We start from the raw sequence: 23,286 nt of genomic DNA on the forward strand, positions 1-23,286 counted from the left end.
TTCTGTGAGATGCGTGCCTTAATTCTTGTACTGCCATTGGCAAGTGCTCACCAAGGAAAACAAAAAGATCTGGGGTCAATGGAGTTTTAAGATTATGCACATGTCAATCAGAAGTAAACATAAAGATACTAAAAGTTCCTTTGCCTTTTATAGCATAGTAAGCATTCCTAATGCATTTTTGGATATAGATTTTCATTTCTGCAAGAGCAAGAAGAAAAACTGGATGATGGATAAAAGATATAAATGAATCGAAGCAATGATTATATAAAGTAAGATCCACAATGGTAGAGAAGGCTCTCTGCACGTCTTTGGCACCTAAGGATAAATTACACTATAATCACAAACATTTTTCAGAGCACCAAGATGTGCCAGTACACTTCTGGGGGCAGGGGTGGTAATTCTCAAATGTACTGTCACGTACAAGGCTTTAAAACACTGGGATGGAGTCACTGAAACAGCATGCGGCTGTGTTAGAAAAGCAAGTAAGGGCCAATTGTGACACAGCATTCTGTTATAGGGAGAGTTATGCTGTAAAAAATGTAAAATGTATTAATTCCAAAAAAGGTGATATGATCCAGATAAGTTTTTTTTTCTCAATCCTTCTAGAGAGTTCACATTCCACTCCCAGTGGACCAATCTCTCATGATAACACTTTGGCATGGGGCATGCCCAGATGTCAGCTGCAGTGTGCTTCCCAGAAGTCATGTCAGCTTCAGTTAACTTTTTGGATGGGAAAGATAACAGAGTTTAGCTTTGGCCAAGTATAGTCTTTGCAACTTCCCCACCACACCAATTAAACAAATAAATTTGTTTTGTAAGAAAAACAGTAAAGCAAAATGTATTCTTTTTCCACAGCTTTCCCTGTAACACCACATGCAACTGGGAAATCAATCACTTAGAAAATAGATTAAGATTCTGGTCCAATACAAATGTCTCCTTAACTTGAGAGACGGCAGAAATGCAAATGGCAGCCAGAGAACACTTCAGAAAGAGGGTTCTAGGACTTGCTTGAGCAAAAACAAACCTCTTCATTACTTGCTAACCTCTGAGAATTCGGAATTAGTACTTTTGTTGTTATTTTATAGAAAATGTCCTGCCAAATTCACAGGTATTGGGATAAAGCCAGTAAAATTTTGATTGTAACCACGAGGAAGAACGAGAATTATGAATGGTGACAGGATATCCTGAATCATAGAAGTTGTAAAACTGCATAACTTCAGCAGATGTTGTAATATGTGAAGTAATTTAGCATGGCACCACTGATTAACCCTTCCATATAAGGTGTTTTATTTTTGAGAAAGTTCTAATACAGTTCTTAATTTTTTATTTATTGATTGATTTTAGAGAGAAAGAGGGAAGGAGGGAGGGGGTGAGAGCGAGAGAAAAACATTGATTTCAAAAAATTGAATTTATTGGGGTGACAATGGTTAAAATTATACAGGTTTCAGGTGTACAATTCTATAACACATCATCTATATATTGTATTGTGTGTTCACCACTGAGTCAAGTCTCCTTCCATCACCATTTACCCTCCCTATACCCTCTTCTCCCTCGCCGCTCACCTCTTTCCCTCTGGTAGTCACCATATTGTCGTCTGTGTCCGAGAGTCTTCCTTTTTGGTCTTTGCTCAATCCCTTCGCCCTCTCACCCCGCCCCGCCCCGCCCCGCCCCTCACCGAGGCATTCACTGACTCCCGCCTGTGCTCTGACTCAGAATCTAACCTGCAAGCCACCCAGCCAGGGCGCCCGATCTAGTTTTTGAAAATATCTTCTCTTGCAGCCCTGCCCAATCTTCCTGCATGGCTTTTTAGCAGACTGAGATGCCTTCTTCCTTCAAGTACATTTTCAGTACCTTTTTTTCTAAAACAGAAAATGTCTTGGAGGGAGCAACAGGACGTAACAATTGCAGCAACAATTGCAGCTACTGTGGGATAGTTCGAGCCTCACTCAGCTCATCATCATGCTTCCTTCCTTACTGTTTTCTTGCAAACCAAATGAGTTGTTAACTTGCAATGGCACTACATAACCTACTAAAAGACTGCTCAAATTAATTACTTTTTTTTTAAAACTTTTATTCCAAAGTAGGAATTTTGCTTCTTCTCTTGTGGTTCTCTTGAGCTGTTTTATTCTTTCACTTTTCTTCCTTTCCACATTCCATAGATTTCCCCAAGTTTCTGATTTCTATTATTTTCTCTTCTCTTTTCTGCCAACAGGGCTTTAGAAGCCTCTCAAATGTATACCTTTAGCCATACCTATCTTTCAAGTGAAAATGCTGCAGTTCTCATTGTTTTCTACCTAGAGCCACACAAAAGTTCTATCACAGAGACTATAAGCTGGCAGTTTGCAGTTCTTCTGTTTTGAACTTTACTATTAATAAGTAGGAAATTTTTCAAAAGTGGATTTCTATTTTCTTTTGAAAAGTGGAAGACCTAGCAACACTGTGACCACATTTTTGCCTGACAACAAATGACTGGAACTAAGTAGAAGTAGTTCCTTTATTTAACAGGAACAAGCACTCTCCAGGTCCATGCAATCTCCACCTCAGTCATTTACTTTACTTGTCTGGCTTTTTAAGCATCTGAGTTTGCAATCTAGTTAAAGAGGATAGGAGGAATAGCTAGCAGTCCTAACTAGAACTTTGGGATTCCTTCTACCCAAAGTATCAAATGTTTATAGTGACACTCTACTTCTAAACACATATATTTGCCATGACACCACTGCAGAGTTAAGTCAGATATTTTGTGTGTTTTCAGTTCAAGTAATCAGCATATAACCTTTCAGTAGTAGAGTGGGGGAGGGGGTGGTGGTGTGTGTGTGTGTGTGGGGGGGAGGGATGTTCCTATGGAGCCCTGGGAGGGTTATCCCAAAGTTCTCTTGACCCAAGAGGAAAGTCCTCCATTCTTCTACAAACAACTCTTTCCCACATTACTGATCTGTTATTGCCATCGAAACTCAGTGCAGAGCCAATAAGAATTAAATGGACAGCTGATCTGAGTGTTGATTCTTGTTAGACAAGTGTATGGGTCTACCTACAGGACCTCTGATTGGCTTTTAACACATTCATAATACTTCCTAGGAAAATTGAGCTAAACATGACAAGAAGAAGAGGCAGAGGAGGTGGAGAAGGAAGAGCTGTAACAACAACAAAATCAGCAGCAGTCACTAACACTTACTGAAAGCTCATTATGTGCTGGGCAGTAAGCACTTCACATGTGCTATAGGATTTAATGCTCATAATAACCCCATAGGGCAGATACTATTATCATACTTATTTATAGTTAATGACACTGTGGCACAGAGAAGTAAAAAACAAAAACAAACAAAACAAAACCATATGCCCAAGGTCACAGAGTTATTAAGTCTCAGGGTGGCTTCAGTGTCCACTCAGTAGGTAGTAAGCTTTGTAAAGGTGGAAGGAAGCTGTCTTTTGGAAGCTGTATAGCATGTGTAGTTGTTACAGGAATGGATTCTGGAGTTAAAAGCTGGAATATGAAGTCTAGTTATAATTCTTTTCAAAGAACAACTTTGGGCTTTGTTAGTCCTCTGTACTGTATTTTTGTTCTCTCATTTCATTAATTTCCTTCATTCAATATTAAAAACAGATTACATGCAATTCCCAGTCTAAGAGATGGGGATACACCATTGAACAAATGAAACTTGCTGCTTTCCTGGAGCCTATTATATTCTAGCGGCAAGACATAGAAAATAAATATGATGAATATATGTAATGCACACATATACACAAAAGGGAAGGGGGAGAGGTGAGAGTTCTAAAGAGGGAGGATAACATTTTAAGTAGGGTCATCAGGACAGGTCTCACTGAGAAAGTGACATTTAAGTAAAGATAAAAGGGAACTGAGGGGCATGATCATGGAGTTAATTAGGAAAGCGCCTCTGAGTAGGATGAGAGCAGTTGAAGGGTTTTGAGCAGAAGAATGACATGATTTGACTTATGCAAATAAAAAAAAGTAACTCTGGCAGCTGTGTTGACAACAGAATGTAAGGGGCACAGGTTGAAAGCAGTGGAACCGTAAGAGGGTAATAATCCAGGCAAGAGACTAGCGTGGCTTAGAAACTGTTCAGTTAACTTGCTAGTATAAACATGTTTACATGTTTACAAATTTCAGTCTTCCCACCCAATAGAGAAGGTACTGCTAAATGTTTTCAGGTTGCCCGGCTGGGCGTGGCTCAGTGGTTGAGCATTGACCTAGGATCCAGGCAATCGGGGTTTGATTCCTGGTGGGGGCACACACACGTGGGTTGCAGGCTCGATTCCCAGCAGGGGGCATGCAGGAGGCGGCCAATCAATGACTTTCTCATCATTGATGTTTCTATCTCTCTCTCCCTCTCCTTTCCTCTCTCTGAAATCAATAAAGATATATCAAAAAACCAAAAAAAGCCCCAATAAATGTTTTCAGGTTAGCTGCAACTTTCTAGCAGCAGCATATGCCTTAGATTCTTGCTTACTTGCCATTTTCCACCCTTGAAGCTTTCCCTCGATTTCTTATACTTAGTGAAGCATTTAATAAGATATCTGTATTTTATCCAACCTTTTTAGTGCTTTATTGCTGCTGCTGGTGTTTGGGTGGGTGGGTGGGGAGGGTGCTGTTTCAGAACATCTAGTATTCCATATTGTCAGAGTGGAAGTCCCTAGGTGTGAATTCCATCTATTTCTTTTTACTAGGTGTATAACCGTGGCAAGTTATTTAAATTCATCTAAACTCAGTTTCCTCAAGTTTAAAATGGAGACAATACCTAGATCCTGAGGTTGTTAGGAGGACTATGATCTAATGCACATACTGTGCTTAGCCGCAGTGCTGGGCACATAGTAAATGCTTAATATACTTCAACTCCCACTACCATCATCATCACCATCCTTGCAGCATCTCATACATATTAGGTACTCAATAAATGATTGCTCAAGCAATCGACTCAAAATGAATGACAAACTACAAATCTATTGGGATTTCCCAATCCATTGGGAAAGATATGCAGCTCATTGCCTCTAAGTGTATATCACGACCAGATCCAACTGTATAAAAAAGTAATAAGGAGAACTCTTGCCATCCACTCCCTTTAAACAAATGAATAGGGGCTGTACTCACATAGCTGTGATTCCTTAAATGCCTTAAGTTAAACACCCATGCTATATTTACTGCCACTTCCCATTACTCCAGGACCAGAAGGGATGGGGGAGGTACAAGCCAAATGTCAGACCCAAGAAGCTCATGCCTTCGAGAACAGTCAATGTGCGCAAACAGAGGGAAACAAAGTAGGGTCTCTCCTCTATAACTGAGGGCTCCACTGAGATGCTAGTTCTTTTCTTCAGACAGACTCCTCAGGAGGTCTACAGTTCATATGGTGGCGGCGGGGGACTAGGTTCCCTGGGGGAGGCACAGGGCCTCCTCCTTCCATGAGACTGTTACATTCATTAGCTATTTCAAGAAGATAGTAGCAGACAAAAATTTGATCTCTATTTTAAAATGAGTAAAAATTAAATTAAAAATTTCCAATAAAATGTATCTTAAATATAAATCAATGTCATTTGAATTGTAAATCATACATAGTTTGGGGAGGTCAGTATAAGTAGTTCTAGAGAAGTGGGTAAAGATTTGATCTCACTAAAATCAGTTAACTCTCCAGAAGAAATATTTTATTTCATCACCTGAACTAATCACGAGGGGAATGTGGCATAAAACAATGCCTGTCTCAGAACTAACTCAATTCCTCTTCTGAAATCAACTCACAGCCTTGGTGATATTTGTGTGACTGGGCACCATCCATTTCCCCACTATTCCTACAAAGGACAGCTCAGCACATGTTAATAACAAAACATATTATTATACATCACATCATATATATGACATATAATATATACCGGTAATGTATTATCAAAAGGAACAAAAAAGTTTTTAGAGGTTTAAGAAGTTAAAATGGCTTTGAAGAGGTTTAAGAAGTTAATATGGCTTAGTTTTTTCACTCTGGTAATATCTTTGTGGGTGAAAGAGTTTTTTTAAATTTCATAGTGAATTCTGTATACAAATCAAAACTATAAGGTATTAGAAAATCCATGAGGGAAAAAGTTATTTCATGAACTTGCACCTTGTTTTCTGAAACCTAGATATCTGAGTTTCAGATAAGCCCAAATTTTAGATGATAAGGTGGACTGTCTTAAAGAAGAACTAAAAAAACCAACATGATTGTATCTAAAAAATGTAAATAATAATAGTTATTATTAAACCATACATATAAAGCTTTTAGCATAGTTCCTGGCATGTTAGAAGTAGTTAATATAAGTAATTATGATTATTATTTCATTTATTTTCTTTCTATGGCAAATAACTATAATAGTTATATTAAAGTTTACATTAATACATTAATGATTGTCATAGTCACATGCCTGTTTATAGACAGAGTCTTAATGATGTCATTCAGTTTAATTGGGCTCCAGTGACATTAGGAAAATACACAGAAAATTGCTTCTATAGTTAGGTCTAGATAACACGTAACATAAGAGGGTACATGTTTGGTGTGAACCAAATTAAACAAATAAATCAACCACTATTATGTGAGGAAACTAAGTTGGGTAAAAGAAAGCAATCACACACCATCATTATGCAGGATCTTTTCAAGAATATTTTTTAAAGATGGTGCCCAATCCATTCCACATACTTATTTTAAATCTGCACTTATATCTCTCCTTTCAAAATTCAGATGTTGCCCCAAAGCACTTATGAAAAATGTCTAGCATTTAGCTGAGGACTTTATGTAACCAAGATTCTGATCTTTCCTTAGTATATAAAACACCCTTTATGATGGTCATATTCACACCATGTTCTCCCAATTTCTTAGTATATAGACACTGTCCCCCCTTAAGGCACCAGATCCCAGAGCACAAAAACAAGTATTAAAAAACTGAGAGTCAAAAGTCAGAATATCTTCCTGTTCTCCAGCATCTGGTTTGACTCCCACATTCAATGGTAATTTGTACTTCACTCTGCTCTGTTACACAATAATTTAGAAGAAATGGCAGGTCCTTCCTCCAAGGTAGGTATTTTTCAGAGAATGATTGGGATTAACAGTTTTGATTAGAAATTGATAATAAATCTTAAGGTTGAAGATCAATTGTTGGTAACAAATTATCCTTTGTGAATAACAACTTCCTCTATAACATTATAAAAGTCTCTTGATTTGTGTAGCTTTCATGTATATTAATGCTGAAGGATGCTCTAAGTCTGGTTGAAGCAGAAGTAATAACAGAAAGAGGGTTCTGAACAGAAAGGCAAGAGGAGAGAGCAAGGAATGAGCCCAGGCAAGCAGGGAAAGTTGACCGCTGGATGGAGAAGGCTTTAAATATTAAGTATGATTAAATAGCCTGATGGTTATTTATAATTAACCACATTCCTTCAAATCTTGTTTTTGCTATTAGTTTATTTTAACATTTTTTTTTTTTAAAAAGTATGAGTGTAGAAGTAAAAATTCTGGCTATTTATACCTTATTAAAATTCCTTCATGTGACGGCCCACAAGGCCCTTCACAGTCTAGCCACAGACTACCTTTTCTTTCTGCCTCCATCTCCAGCCACCATTCCCAGTAAGTGACTCATGGTGTCATCTCTGTCTATAATATTTATGCCTTCACTGCCTACTCACTCCTCACCTCATCCCACCTCCGAGAGCAGTGCCTATTTATCTTTCAAGGAGCAAGTGTGACTATTTCTCTGCAGTGCTCCTTGCTGCACCAGGAATTAAGGTACTTATAGTACACTATATCTGTTTTCAAACATTTATGTTGTAATTTATTTTACTAAACTATTTTTTCTGTAAGTGTGTGCACTCTTCAAGGGTAGAGACCTTGACTTTTTCACTTTAAAAAAATATTTATTATTTTTAAATTTAACTTTATTGTTGAAAGTATTACAGGTGTCCCATTTTTCCCTCCCAAGTGACCCCCTCCACCTCACTCCCACCCAGTCCCCAGGCCTTCACCCCGTTATTGTCTGTGTCCATGGCTTATACATATATGCATATAACTTCTTTGGTTAATTTCTTCCCACCCCCCACCACCCTTCCCTCCTCTCTCTGAGATACGACCATCTATTGCATGCTTCAGTGTCTCTGAGTCTGTTTGCTTATCAGATTATTTTGTTTATTGGCTACTTCTTAAAGAAGACCCTTCAACATTTCATGTAGTAACTGGTTTGGTGGTAATGAACTTTTAGCTTTATCTTATCTGTGAAGCTCTTTATTTGACCTTCAGTTCTAAATGATAGCTTTGCTGGGTAGAGTAATCTTGGTTGTAGGTTCTTGCTTTTCATCACTTTGAATATTTGCCACTCCCTTCTGGCCTGTAAAGTTTCTGTTGAGAAATCAGCTGACAGTCATATCAGTGCTCCCTTGTAGGTAACTAACTGCTTTTCTCTTGCTGCTTTTAAGATTCTCTCTTTATCTGTAGCCTTTGGCATTCTAATTATGATGTGTCTTGGTGTGAGTAACTTTGGGTTCCTCTTATTTGGGATTCTCCGTGCTTCTTGGGCTTGTAAGTTTATTTCTTTCACAAGGTAGGGGAAGTTTTCTGTAATTATTTTTTCAAATAGGTCTTCTATTTCTCGCTCTTTCTTCTCCTTCTGGCATCCCCATAATGCAAATGTTGGGCTGCCTGAAGCTGTTTCAGAGACTCTTTACACTATCTTCATATTTCTGGATTTCTTTTTCTTTTTGCACTTCTGGTTGGGTGTTTTTTGTTTGCTCATGTTTCAAATTGCTGATTTGACTCTCAGTGTCCTCCACTGTACTGTTGATTCCCTGTAAATTATTCTTCATTTCAGTTCATGTAGCCTTCATTTCAAATTGGTACTTTATTATGTCATTGATGATCTCACTAGTTTCCTTAATAGTCTTACTAATATCCTCGAGCATCCTTATAACCATTGTTTTGAACTCTGTATCTGTTAGCTTGCTTGGCTCCATTTCATTTAGTTCTTCTCTGGAGACTTCTTCTGTTCTTTCCTTTGTGACATGTTTCTTTGCCTCTGCATTTTGGCTGCTTCCTGGTGTTTGTTTCTAAGTATTAGGAAGAGCTGCTATGTCTTTGGAATTTGTAGAGTGGCTTTGTGTAGTAGGTGTCTTGTAGGGCCCATTGGCTCAGCCTCCCCAGTCTCCTGAGCTGGGCCTTCTAGGTGCTCCCCTGTATGGGCTGTGTGAACTGTCCTGTTGTAGTTGAGCCTTGGTTGCTATTGGCGTCACTGGGAGGAACTGACCCACAGGCCAATTGGCTGTGAGAACCAGCTGCAGCTACAGCTGAAGAGCTGGTGTTCTGGAGACACCCTATGGAGCAGGATTTACTTCAGTGGAGCTTTGGTGTTCACCAAGTGCACCCCGAGTGTGTCACTCGTGTATGTGGTAGGCTTGTAATCCAGCGTGGTCGAGTCTGACCACTGGGTGAACTGTCTCTAGGGCCTCCCGGGAGGTACAAAATCAGCCTCTGCCTGTGCCTTGCCCAGGGCCACTCAGCATGAGCTACACAGCAAACAGTAGATGGCTGCTACTTGTGCTGGGTTTAGAGGTATCTAGGAGAGGTCAAGCTATGAACCAATGCAGGCTGCCGCTAGTGCCAGGCCTGGGGCCACTTATCAAGTTGTATGGGGCATGCTGAGGCCAGCTGCTGCTTGTTTGAGAGATTTTAGGAAAGTCCTAAGCATGAGGCTAGAGAGGCCACTTGCATAGAAAAACCACTGGAAATGGCTTGGATGAGCTCGCAGGTGGGGAGGGGTGGGGACTCCAGGAATCACCAGGATGGGGCCAAAGGTGTGAGTCAGGTGCTGGAAATTCAAATATGGCGCCTGCCTGCCGGCTGTGTGGGGGGAGGGCTCATCAAAGGAGCAATGGACTCTGCCAGCTCTTCTGCCTGAGAGGAAGCTGCCCCTCCAGCTCTTGCTCAGATTCCAGGCAAGTTAGTTCCTCCCCAAGTGTCCCAGGTTCCTTTCTAGCTGCTGCCCGGTGCTGGGGCTCAGAGGGAGTGCATCTGAGCAAGTCCATGCTCTGGCCCTTTAAGAGGAACTGCTGGGGCTCCTGCAGCCTCCACAACCCTCAGCCACAATCCCCGCTGGTTTCACACCCCAAGTTGTGGTGACGTCTCTTCCCAGCAGTGGAGCCCTGGGTTGGGGGCCTGATGTGGGGCTGGGAACCCCTCTCGTCTCCCTTTTCCAGGAAACCTCCACCACCGAGATGTCCCTCCCGGTTTTAAACTGTGGCACCGGGTGTGGGCCCGTGGCCGCGTCTCTGCAATTCAGCCCCAATCCAGCCCCATGTCTCCGCCCCTCCTACGGGCCTCGAAGCTTCTTCAGCTCCCTGGTTGTAGGGCTTCTGTTCAGCCAGATTTCAGGAGGTTCTGAGTGATGGTTGTTCTGTATTTTAGTTGTAATTCTGATGTGGTTGTGGGAAGCGGTGGGTACCACAGTTACCTACCTTGTTCACTTTTTATTCCTAACACTTGGGGTATTGTAGTATTTCAATGTCAATTGAACTGAATTACACTAAATTTCTTTCGGAACAGAGAAAGAACCAGAGTTGGACTCTGCTGCCTTATGCTCTGAAGAATAAACAAAAGAAAAATATTCCACAAATACTTGTTAATTCTTCACTGAAAAATCACAATAATAATTAATATTCATTCTAAAGCTTCAGAGTAAATTACTCCATTGCTGCCTTATATCACTAGTTTAAACAGTGAATACAAATGAATATTAATGAACAGCAACTCCAAATTAATTATAATAAACCACGGTTTCTCAGAGCAGAGGTTTTCCAGGTATTAGAGAATGGAGCGGCCATCTAAAACTGGAAAGAAAGGGCGAGGGAAGCAAGACGAGGCTGTGATGAGACGGAGGAGGAGAAAGGAATGGAATGCTCAGCTGTACCAAGGACAAGAGAAAATGAAGGGAGGGAATGAAAGCAAGGCGCGGTTCCCTGGCCACTCTGAAATTCTGCTGCGCTGGAGGCATCCGCAATAACAAACACATTCATCTCTCCCAGGCCAAATTTGGATTCAGCCCACTGCTGATGCCTGTCTTCACTCTCAAACATTTTTCTGCTGACTTATTTTTAAGATTAGTATTTGATTTTACAGCAGGAAAAAAAGATGAAAAAAGACTTTTTTTTTTCTTTTTTCCAAAAATGTAATCCTTTGAGACCTTCTGTAGGAAATACAATGTATCCAGATCATGAAGTCTAAAAACAATAAAATTCTTTTCCCATTTTACAGATCTTAGCATTTACCAGTGGGGGGAGGCACTGATGGAATGTCTATTTTTGTATTACTATAAGATTTTTCTTCTAGTAGCAATCACAATATCATAAATGTGAGTTCGTCTGGATTTTACCAGTTAGAATTATCTACAAGCTATCATATCTACAGGAGGACAAGAAGGATCCAAAGTAATAATTAAGAGGCAAAGTCAGTTACTCAAGTAACTTCTAAACCATCAGAGAAATACAGAAAATGGTATGTGACAATTATTTATTAACCATAACATACAATTAATCAGCATTTCCCGACTTTGCCCCCCTTGCTCGATGTATGAGTAAAAATGGTTGGAGAAATGAGGGGGCAGGAGTGATGCCAATTCAATACCTCTAAATAAAAAGACAAAAAACAATTCCAGAAGAATGATGCCTAAATTGGGACTCATCTGAGAAATCCTGTTATAGTTAAAGAATATGAGCTTTGGAATCAGACAGAATTGAGTCTGAGCCCTGGCTCTACCACTTACTAGCTAAGTGGTACAGATTTTCTCTAAGCCATATTTCCTTCACCTTAAGATGGGAATAATATTCACTAAGTTGGATTGGGTACTGCAAATGCAGCATCTTGTACAAAGTAAGAATTCAATAAATATTAGCTATCATTATTATTCTTATCGCCTTCCTCTAGACTTCTGTTCTTTATCATGTTCTGTCAGATACATAGGCTTACACAAGAAAGATGCAGATAAGCAGATTTTAGTTTGCTCACTTTGGAGGGCAGGGGTTGGGGGCAGAATTACTGCCAGAGCCTGGTGACAGGAAGGTCGTTGCTCAGGAGATGGCTCAGGAAATTCTGTGGTTCTCCATGCTCTGATGTGCACTTTCTGCTTCTCTGGTTGGGCAAGCTGGTTTACACAAATGACCTTTTCCAGGTAGTGACCAACATATTTTCCTATTGCATCACCCTGAATATACAATAACTAGACCTCGAGTTTTATTTATATTCAGATAAGCTAGTGGATGTTCACTTAGAAAGTATAAGCAAAAGTTAAAATTAGGCAGTTTAAAAATTAAAGAACTGTAAAATCATGTAGACAGAAATGTAAAATATATATTTCTTCAAACTGAGAAATCATGCTTTACATTTCACCTTTTCCCTAATGTACTTATTAAAATATAATTAAATTATGTATTATATTTTGAATTACATACAAGTTGAAACAATGCAGAAGGTGACCTAAGCACTCTGGGTGTGGAAAATTCTTAATTAGTAATTAATAGTTCTAAAGAAGTCTTCTAATATGGGCAAACATCAAATATATTATGCTCAGCCCTGGCTGGTGTGGTTCCGTTGGTTGGAGCATCGTCACATATACCACAAGGTGTGGGGTTTGATTCCCAACAGGGCACATATCTAGGTTTTTTGGGTTCAGTCCCCAAGTGGGGCACGTATGGAAGGTGATCAATCAATGTTCTCTCTTACATCAGTGTCTCAATGTCTCTCTCTCTCTTTCTCTCCCCCTGCTCTTTATAAAATCAATGAGCATGTCCTCATGTGAGGATTAAATATACTTCTTTTACTGCTCAGTAAAAAATGGGAGACATAAAGAAACATATATTGTATGATTCCATTAATATAAAATGTCCAAAGAAGGCAAATTTATAGAGACAAAAAGTATATTAGTGGTTGCCTAAAAATAGGTAGTAATCCTAACTATTTAAACTTGACTGTTAAGGCACTATCTTCAAGAAAGGCTTCATAAGTTACAAAAGCACAAGTTACAGACAAATCTTAAAAGTAGAAAAAAGTGAGAAGGAAGAGTAGGGAAAAAACCCAAAACAAATTCCCAAGGATCTCAGATCACATTATAAGTAGAATATCTTTTATAATAAGTAAAGTTCTAAAAGATAAATATTATATCTCATCTGAGCCAATGAAATAGTATGCTCTTATGAGAATGGTAAGTATATGTACACTATCTTTTCATTAAAAAGAAAATATGTATGCAGTCATTAAGAATAATTAGGTATATGGAAGGATCTCCAAGATGTACTACTAAGTGAAAAAAGCAAGGCAAGAAAACAGTGTAAATGGTTTGATTACTTTAGTTAAAAAAAAAAGAAAAAGATAATTTTATCTGTATATTCTGCCAATAATGCACAGCTTTCCCCTCCCAGGAAGAAATCAACTATCAGAGGAAATGGGATAGAGGTGGGAAAGGGAGCTTTCATTTTGCACTTTGTATCTTTCTGTACTATATGAATTTTATAACCACGTACATGGATTACTTTTATTTAAGGAAATGTCCATTTGATTGATGGAATTATTTATTGTATTAGAAAGAGTAATGCAAGCTCCTACTGGCCATGTCAACGATTTCTTCACATTGCTGCCCACCATACTGCCTGACATAGATAACTTTGTATGTTGAGATGCTTAATAAACTTCTGATGCACTGAAAAAAAAAAAGACTAATAAATGTTAGTAAAAATATTTTTAAGTAAGTTTAAAAAAGACAAGCAGCTGAGTCCAATTTCTGAAGTAATGCTGAGCAAGACCCAGTAGTTTATGCTGGCTAAACAGTATGAGAATGGCTCACTTGTAATCTGTGGCCAGGATAATACAATTTACATCTACAGATTTTCCTAAATTAAGAAATAATTTCCCATAAGACAGAATTTTAGAAAGTATCTAAGAATCAGTATGATCCACCCTCACCCTCCCAAGCCCTCTGGTGTCAGTTATCAATGCAGTGCTCTTTTCTCCAAATCCACCTTTCTTAGCTCTGCTTTGTGGTACAGGACCTGGACCTGCAAACATTCCTCCTTTGCCAGCTGGCACACTTTTGCCAGTAAAGGGTGATGAAGGGACACTGAAGTCTGAGTGGTGTGCTTTTTCCTTCTGGCTCCTGTGGTATGCATCTGCTAGGGGTATGTGGGACACCCAGAGTGCTCACCACTTAGCGAGTTTCAGCGGTACCCCAAATGGTGGTTTTCTATGAAGTTTCACTGGTACCCTCATGACTGGATTCCTAGCAAGTCTTGCCACAACTCCAGCAGGCAGTTTCCTGCTTGCCACCCCTGGTCTGTGGCACCATACACTGGCCACAGCAGCACCTCTCCAACAGGTCTGACTCTCAGTTTTGTTAGGGAAGGGCTCTTTTCTAAATTTGCTCCTGTCCTGGGTACTCTGCCTGAGCTCTAGAGGTACTAGCTGCTCCCTTTATCTGCTATGCTTGTGTTCTTTAGAATCCCCTTTACTTCTTAGTAGTTAATCCTGTTACTGCTTAATAACTCCTTGTATTAAATTTTCCCTGCTCATATTACTGGTGTTTTTGACTTCTGACTGGACCTTAACTAATTCACACCAAAATAAAACCAAACCAAACCAAACCAAACCAAACCAACCCAAGCCAACAATGAAGAATTAAATCCATAAACGCACTCTTGAAACCTAAGTTAGTATTGTTAAGTTTGATAATACAGAGAAACACCATGGCATTTGGCCCAACTTGTTAACTAACTGTATTAAAAATTCCCACAAAACTAAAAAACACAGTGTGGTGGTTTTGTAATGTGTAAACTAAGCTAAGCTAGAACTATATTTTCCAGAATTATCTTCTCTCTATGGCTCCAGGTTAGCGCTGGCCACAAGAGAACGCTAAGATTTGGAAGGCAAAAATGAAGCAGCAGCCATTACATCTGGAGGTCAGTATAGGATGCCAGGTGCTGCTGTAGTTCATATACTTTGTCCCGGATCTGCTGGCTCATCTGGAGAAGGAACTGAGTTCCTAATTCCTCCAGGTCCTGCTGGATCTCTTCCTTCAGCTTCTCCTAGTCCAGGGACAGGTGCATATGTAGCTCCATGGCCAACAGTGCTACTTCTCTTGCAGGTCACCTGCACTGTCAAGGCTGGATGAAGTAAGAGACAGACACAGATTCCAGTCTGTCCTTGTTTTTTACCCTGTGTCATATCCAGCTTTTCTTCCTGACTGCTGCCCTGATGACATACAGGGCCTTCAGGCCCAGAGTAGACCCTAAGTCAAAGACTTCCATAAACTTTTCCCATAGCTTCCATAATAGTGTAAGGGCTGTTCCTATAATAAATTCCTTACTTCATATCACTCATGGTGTTTCTGCTACCAGGTTGAAACCCTTACTAATATACATTGTAAAATGGTTAAATAATTCAGCTTAAAAAAAAAAAAAAAAAGAATCATAGTGACTTGGGTCACTTGAGCAATTGAGTTTCTACTGTCAATTGTTATTTTCCCTATATTTCTTCTTATTTATTTATACACAATAGCTAAGTTTTAAAAGATCTGAGATGTTGAAGTGGGAAAAAATTTTAAATGCCATTTTCTTTAACAAATTGCCCATGTGAGCACTCTCAGATGCTATGAATCTAGTTAGATATAGGATGAAGTGTTCTAGCTGCTCTGAGATACAGACACGAATTTCCTAGGTGTCTTATGGGCCAGGAGAGCCTGGCCTATATTTGTAATGGTGTTCTCCATGCCATCAGAGGAATGAGATAAACTAGGAAGGTCTGAGAAGACTAGTACGTTTGCATTAAAGGAAAATGAGGGGGCCTGGAGCTGGGCTTAAGTCGAGAAGGAAGGCCAAAAGGTGATACCCAAACTTCAGCAATGTCATTAGTTCTAAACCCAAATTCATTTGTTTCACATTTTTGCGATTGAGCCTTGTTTCCTGATTGAGCTTAGTATGACTTGCCAGTTCTCAGAAGTGTGAACCTCATAAATTCCACTTTCAGTTTTAGCAGAGGATGGGAAGGCAAGTAGAAAAAAGGGGGATATTCAGTGCTTAGCAGCAGAGAAGGCGCTCCTGATCAGGGAGAACTCTGGGTTAAGATCTTTAACTCAGAGACTGGGGAAAGACTATTTGAAATAAAGTTTTTAGAAAACTGGCCTTATCAATAAATATTTATTGAGTACCTACTAGCTCTAGGGAAGTAGCTAGGGGTCATCAGTTAGAAATGGTAGATGAAACAAAAAGGACAGCCAGAACAAAGGGAATGAGACCACTGCCAGCATCTAGGGGCATGATCATTTCAGGGCTAGGACTCTACCCGAGGCACTTCATGTGGTGCCTCATTCTCTACAGACCTGGGGATATTTCATAAGCCTGTGAAAACATGGAGTAGCTTAAGCCAGAAGTCCTTCCATACCACCTCTTGAAGTCCTAAAGCTAGCTGCATGTGGCTCAACAGTCAGTCGGCCTGGTGGCCACTAGTGTATTGTTTCCTACTGCACATTTCAGAAGGATGTAGTAAATGTGCTGTTCACAGTGTAGCTATTTAAATTCTTAGAAGTCCTTCATAGGGAAAGAGAGAATAAAAAGAAGTTGCTGAATTTGTTTGCTATAAAACTAAGTTCTTTATGAAAAGGCACGGATAGGAGGAATGCAGTAAATGTAAATGACAGAATCATGAGCATCATTAAACATTCCAGAAAATTCTAAGCAGGTTCATAGAAATTGCCAATGACGCTAAACTCTAATTTCTGCCCCTATTGATTTATTTTGTTCGTTCATTCATTCATTCAACAAATATTTACTGATTGACATTAGAATATCGCATTGAGTAAGACAGACAACATCCCAACCTCATGGAATATACTTTCTGTGGTGGGAGAAAACACTCAAATGTAAACAAATTAATATATAACATAATTTCAGTTGTTATAAAGTGCTGTAAAAAATGAAGCAGGGATGAAATGGGCGGTTCTGTTTTAGGAGATGACTTAGTACTACAGATTAAATTTTCTACATATAGAATACAATAAGTGCTATAATAAATATAACCACAGATATGTCTTAGCTATACTAAAATGACAGGATTTATGTACTGAACACTGAATACATTTTTATGAATCATAATGAGCTTATATATAGATTCACAAAACTTACCCTATAGAAAGCACTCGTCAAAGGGAGTAAAGCTGCAGCGATGTTATATTCTTCTAAACTCGAACAATCCTGAGACAAAACAAAGAGAAATAAGAATTAGGACATTTACCGGAAATTACAAATATATGGAAACAGAAATCTGAGATATATTGTTTACTGTCCTATGTGGTTCTTACTTTATTCCAAATTGTCACTAAGATGTGCTAAGCTAAGTTCGGAAAAAATATACTGTCCCGGAAGCACATTGTTTTAGAAATGAGATAAAAATACATCTGAGAAAGATATTTTTACATGTTCATGATGAACAGCTCCCTTTATTTATCTGCTTTCCAAAAATTGTGATAAAGTATGCAATTTATACAAACCAATTTTTGGAGTTTTTTTTTTAAGTATATTTAACTACTGCATTTCACTGAATCCAAGATACACTTTTCCCCCCACATTTTAACTTCTTTGAGACTGGAATTCATCTCATAATTAATTGGAAATATTTTTTCTCTCTTAGTGTTACATACAAAAGGTATTTTGCTATTGATCAGGCAAGAAATATCGTTGATGTTAAAACCCACTGGGTGCAATGTTGTTGGAATAGTCAGAAAACCTCAGTGGCAATGTAAAATGGTACAGCTGCTAGGAAAACAGTATGGCGATTTCTCAAAATTGAAAAATAGAATTATCATATGACCCAGCAATTCTGCTTCTGGGTATGTACGCAAAATAACAGTGACTTGAACAGATATCTGTACGTTCATGTTTACAGAGGCATTTAGAATATCCAAAATGTGAAAGCAACCCAACAGATGAACGATTAAACAAATGTGTGCATGAACACACATGTGCACACACACACACACACACAGAAATATTATTCAGCCTTTTTAAAAAAAAAAAAAATCTATTGATCTCAGAGAGAGGAAAGGAGAGGAAGAGAGAGAGAGAGAGAGAAACAGCAATGATGAGAGAGTCATTGATCGGCTGCCTCCTGCACGCCCCCAACCGGTGATCAAGCCCGCAACCCGGGCATGTGCCCTGACCGGGAATCGAACCCCGATCGCCTGGATCTTAGGTCAATGCTCATCCGCTGAGCCACGCCCGGCCGGGCGTTATTCAGCCTTTTTAAAAAGGAAGGAAATTCTGACACATGCTACAACATGGATGAACCTTGAGGACATTATGCTAAGGAAATAAGCCTCACTGTATGATCCAAACTAAAAAGCTTCTGCACAGCATAAAAACACCAACCCATCAACAAAATGAAAAGGCAGCCTCCTAAAAGGGAGAAAATATTTGCAAACAACTTGTCCAGTAAAATATTAATATCCAAAATATTCAAGGAACTCATACAACTCAACAGCAAAAAGACAACCCAATTTAAAAAAGGGACAAGGAATTGAACATTTTTCCAAAGAAGACATACAAATGGCCAACAGGTACATGTAAAGTTACTCAACATTATTAATCATCAGAGAAATGCAAATCAAACCACAATGATATCACCTCACACCTGTTAGAATTGCTATTATCAAAAAGACAAAAAATAACAAGTGCTAACAAGGATGCGGAGAAAAGGGAGCCCTTGTACACTGTTGGTGGTAATGTAAACTGGTACAGGCACTATGAAAAACAGTATGGAGGTTCCTCAAGAAATTAAAAAATAGAACTGCCATATGATCCAGTAATCCAATTTCTGGGTACATATGCAAAGAATATGAAATAATTATCTTTTTTTTATCCTCACCTGAAGATATGTTTTTCCTGATATTTAGAAAGAGAGAAAGGTGGGAGAGAGAGATCGGTTGCCTCCTGTATGCGCCCTGACTGAAGACTGAACCTGCAACTTCTGGGTGCATGGGATGATGCTCCACACCAACTGAGCCACCCAGCCAGGGCTAAAATCATTATCTTGAAGAGATTACCTGTACTCCCCTGTTCACTGAAGCATTATTTACAATAACCAAACTGGTCATCAATAAATGAGTCATAAAGAAAATGTGACTTATATACACAATGGAAATTATTCAGCCTTAAAAAGGAAGGAAATCCTGCCATTTGCAACAACACAGATGAACCTGGAGGGCATCATGGTAAGTGAAATCAGTCAGACAAAGAAAGACAAATACTTGACGGTATTATCTATAGGTGGAATTAAAAAGAAAAAGTTGAGCTCAGAAACAGTAAAATGGTGGTTGCCAGGGGCTGGGGCATGGAGAAAATGGGGAGACGCTGAGAAAAGGTAACAAACTTTGAATTATGAGATGAATTATAAGATGTGATACAAAGTCCAACACAGGTCTAAGGTGCTAACGTATAACATGGTGACTACAGTTGATAACACTGTATTGTATAACTGAAACTGGCTAAGACAGCAGAACTTAAGTATTCTCACCAAAAAAGGGTAAATATATGAACATGTGAGGTGATGGAAATGTTAATTAACTCAATTTCCAAAATCCTTTCACAAAGTATACTTTGTCAAATCATCATATTGTATACTTTATTTATACAATAGGAAAACATCACACCTTTTCCCTATATGGTGTCACTGTATGTTCTTGGTCATCTCCATGGATTTTATAAAATCATCCCAGACACAGGAAACGTGTGAATCACCCTTTTCTTCCTGACTGACTCCTCGCCCCTTTGCTTAGGACACTGCTATGCACAAGAATGTCATCCCCTGTGTCCTAGCACATCTGAGTTTCTTTAACAGAAATGCCTTGCATGTTTCTGAAGACTGTCATGAGGCCCAAGGCAATAAAGTTCAACAGACTTGAGCTGTAATCTTCTCCCAAGGAAATGGTTGGGATGCCAAGATGCCTTTTGACTTTGATTTCACAGCAGGGCTTCATTTGTAATAATTCTGTCCAAACTTTAAATGACAACAGCTGTGATATGAAGTCCAACACACTCATTTATAAAAATTTCCCACAAATTAAAAAAAATTAAACAATGGGGAATTTCAATCCATGACCAATTAGCAGGGAACAGGCAATCATAAAACATTTAGGAACTATTTATTATCTTACAAAATGTTTACACATTTTAGTGCATGTCTCAAACCTGAGCGCCAGTCAAATGCTGATTGCAAAATATAAATATAAAATTCTTTGCAAGTCACGTTAGAGACATTCTAAGTTAATTAGGTTGAAAAATGGAAAACTTTTAAAACAATAAGTCTACAACTATTGACACTGCAATAGCATTCTGGAATAGTGCAGTTATCTGTTGGGGAATCAGTCCATAAATATACATCCTGAACTCCCCGGTGCTTTTGCCACATAATAGCAATGCAGTTACAGACATACCAGGCAATTAATAAACTTGCAAGAACTTGAATACTTACTTCTACATGGTTTATTCTGAACTTTGCTATGTAGTTTTCCTTTAATTTTCCTGCTACAATTGAAGAGTGAGCCCTGCAATCTTAATTTCCCATTACCCTCAATTACTTCATACTTTCGATCTGCATACCTTTGAACTGTCATGGCCAGCATTCCTGTTTCATAAAACTTTGGAATTTCTTTAAAATGGTGTATTTAAACATTAAAGAAAAAAGATTGAAAGGCACGACTGTCTTTTGCATAAATGTCATACAACTGACTCTTCTTTAGAGTTCAGTAGATGTATAGTCAGGAAAAATATTTTTTTAATTTTCCAAAGACCTTGCTGACTGGCTATTTTGAGCCAGAACTTGCCCGTGTGGCTGGCTACTTTTCTGTCATGACCAGTCAGCAAGGCGTTTAAAATTACTTATATTAATGTAAGTGCAGACATGAGTTATCTTGTGACCAGTTAGCAACGTTCGGACACGCAAACAGGTGTATACTTGTGACCAGTCAACAAGGTGTTTAAATACCAAAGCCCAAAATACCTGTTTATATCCTATTACTCTGCTGCTCAAAAATGTCAGCTTTGTTCTGACCATTACAGGATACTGACCAAAGTCTTCTTGCAGGCTTGTAAGCCCTCTGTGGTGTGGACCCAACTCCATACCCAGCTGACCATATGACCCCTCCCGCCACAAGCTTTATATGTCATCTTCTATTCCACATCATAGCTATCCCTACCACAACTAATAACCCTAGGAATACTGTCTATGCCTTGCACTGTCATCTACATTCTGCCCCCCCCCGCACCTCCAATGCACTGTCCCTTACATTTGCCTACCCTTTCCAAGTATAGTGCTAAGCACAAAATAAAGGACTCTTGCTGTAGCTTCAGCCTCAGATTATTTTTTAATGCTAAATAAAATATAATATAATCATAGAGAATGTATCAGAATTTTGAATACCATGGCTATTTAACATGTACAATGACTCCCATTGGGATAGAAGGTGACTGTCAGGTTTGACAATAATATCAAGCTCTCTTAAGTTTTTGAGAGACTGACCGAAGTCTGCATCAACTTTTTTAATAAATCCACTTCTATTTATTTACTTTTCAATAAATTTAAATCCTTCAGGGGAACAGCATTGCATAGGTTTTGTGTCCAATGGCCCTAACAGGAAGGTTACTTTGGAATTTAGCACGAACCATGCCACTGTTTCCATGAGCATGAGTTACCTTTCCCCAGATGACTCCGGTTTTGTTCAGTTTGCCACCAGGAGTCACTGTGTTGTTCTCTGCTTTGCGAAGAGAAGCACATCTCTTTGTATATATAACCACACTGAGATAAAATTCAGTTTCATCTCGGCATAAAAACCTTCAATTTTAAGAAGACCTGTGTGTTCCCTCTGGTTTTGGAGACCCCATTTATAGACATCAAAAATGTCCTTGGATCACAGCTGTCCTGACACATTTGTCATTACAGGAGTCCTGTTCCCTGCAGGCCTCCACAGGCTCCAAGATGGAAGAAGAGCTGCTTCAATTTTATATGCCTGGAAAGTAGAACACTGCACCTGACCTATGGTAACAACAGCTAACATTTATTGAGTGCCTACTGTGTATTAGACATATTTTAAGTATGGATTTACACAAATTATTTTGCTTAATTTTTATAGCATCTCTAGGAGGTAGATACTATCATTTTCATTATGCTGATGAAATAACTGAGTCATTCACAGATTAAATAATTGCCTGGGGTTACATGGTCACAAATGTAGGAGCCAGAGTTCAAAACCAGGTAGTCTCACTCCAGTATTTGTGCTTCAACTTCTATGTTCTCTTGACTCTTAAGTGCGGTAAGGTATGGAACTAAACTAAAAATGGCATCTGTGGAAACACAATTTAGGCAAAAGAAGTATTCTAGTAACTATAAATGATATCCTCAAGAGAGTTTGAAACCATTCTACATTTATGAAAAAGCAACTGAAAATTAAAAATGTGGTTGCTAAAATTAAAATGCAAAAGAAAGGCTAGAAGAAAAATTTTTTGTCATGATATCTTCAGGAATTTTTTAAAAATAAAGAAATACAGAGGATCTAAGTGTTGACTTACAAGATATACCTAATGGGAGTGCTGGAAATAGAGAATAGAGAAATAGAGAACAGAGAATAGAGAAAGGTAGGAAAAAGTAAAAGAAAAAAATGAAAAGAAATTAGTCCTCATTTGCAAAGGGTGTCAAATAGGATATTCGGTAGATGTGGGTATAGAGACTGAACCATTTTGGCTTAATGTGGGACAATCCAGCTTGGGAACTCTGTGTAGGGTTAGCTGAGGAGGCTATCCTTGCGCCCACAATATTGCTTGACTTCTCCTTCTGCCCAATTCTACTTCTTTCCCCTCCCTTCTACAGGTATCAATCCCAACAGCACTCCTAAACAAACATCCCTTGTACTATACTCTGCCTTGGAATCTGTTTTCAATCTGAAACAACTTCCCAATACAATAGTAGCACATACATCTTTGCCTTGGGTTCTGTTTTCTGGGGGACCCAGGCTAGGACAGAGCTGTAGTTTGAAAATATCAGTATGGCTACAGGATAATAAATGGGTTTGAAAGGGAACAAGAATGGATGTCGAATGAATGCTTAAAAGGGTACTTTAGCAGTCTAGGTGGGATAATGGTAGCTTTGATTAGGGTATTAGAGGTAAAGTATGGAGGAAGGGATTGAGTTAAAATAATTTTACAAGGCAAAAATCAATATAACTTGGTGTCGGGGTTGAGGCAGAAGGTGT

The 23,286-nt window shown here is 38.9% G+C and overlaps 1 protein-coding gene and 1 pseudogene across 2 annotated transcripts in view; both read right to left on the bottom strand.

Moving 5' to 3' along the window:
- Positions 1 to 23,286, bottom strand: part of SBF2 (SET binding factor 2) — a 313,031-nt gene that overhangs the window by 79,524 nt on the left and 210,221 nt on the right. For both annotated transcript variants that reach the window (XM_087821725.1, XM_087821727.1), the window contains exon 17: positions 17,171 to 17,239. In XM_087821725.1, the coding sequence (XP_087677851.1) occupies positions 17,171 to 17,239 (69 nt within the window). The remainder of the gene's footprint in view (positions 1 to 17,170; positions 17,240 to 23,286) is intronic.
- On the bottom strand, positions 21,620 to 21,993 carry LOC107532262 (large ribosomal subunit protein eL33 pseudogene; annotated as a pseudogene).

Source organism: Miniopterus natalensis, chromosome 11 (assembly GCF_054644295.1).
Source record: "Miniopterus natalensis isolate mMinNat1 chromosome 11, mMinNat1.hap1, whole genome shotgun sequence".
Lineage (NCBI taxonomy): Eukaryota > Metazoa > Chordata > Mammalia > Chiroptera > Miniopteridae > Miniopterus > Miniopterus natalensis.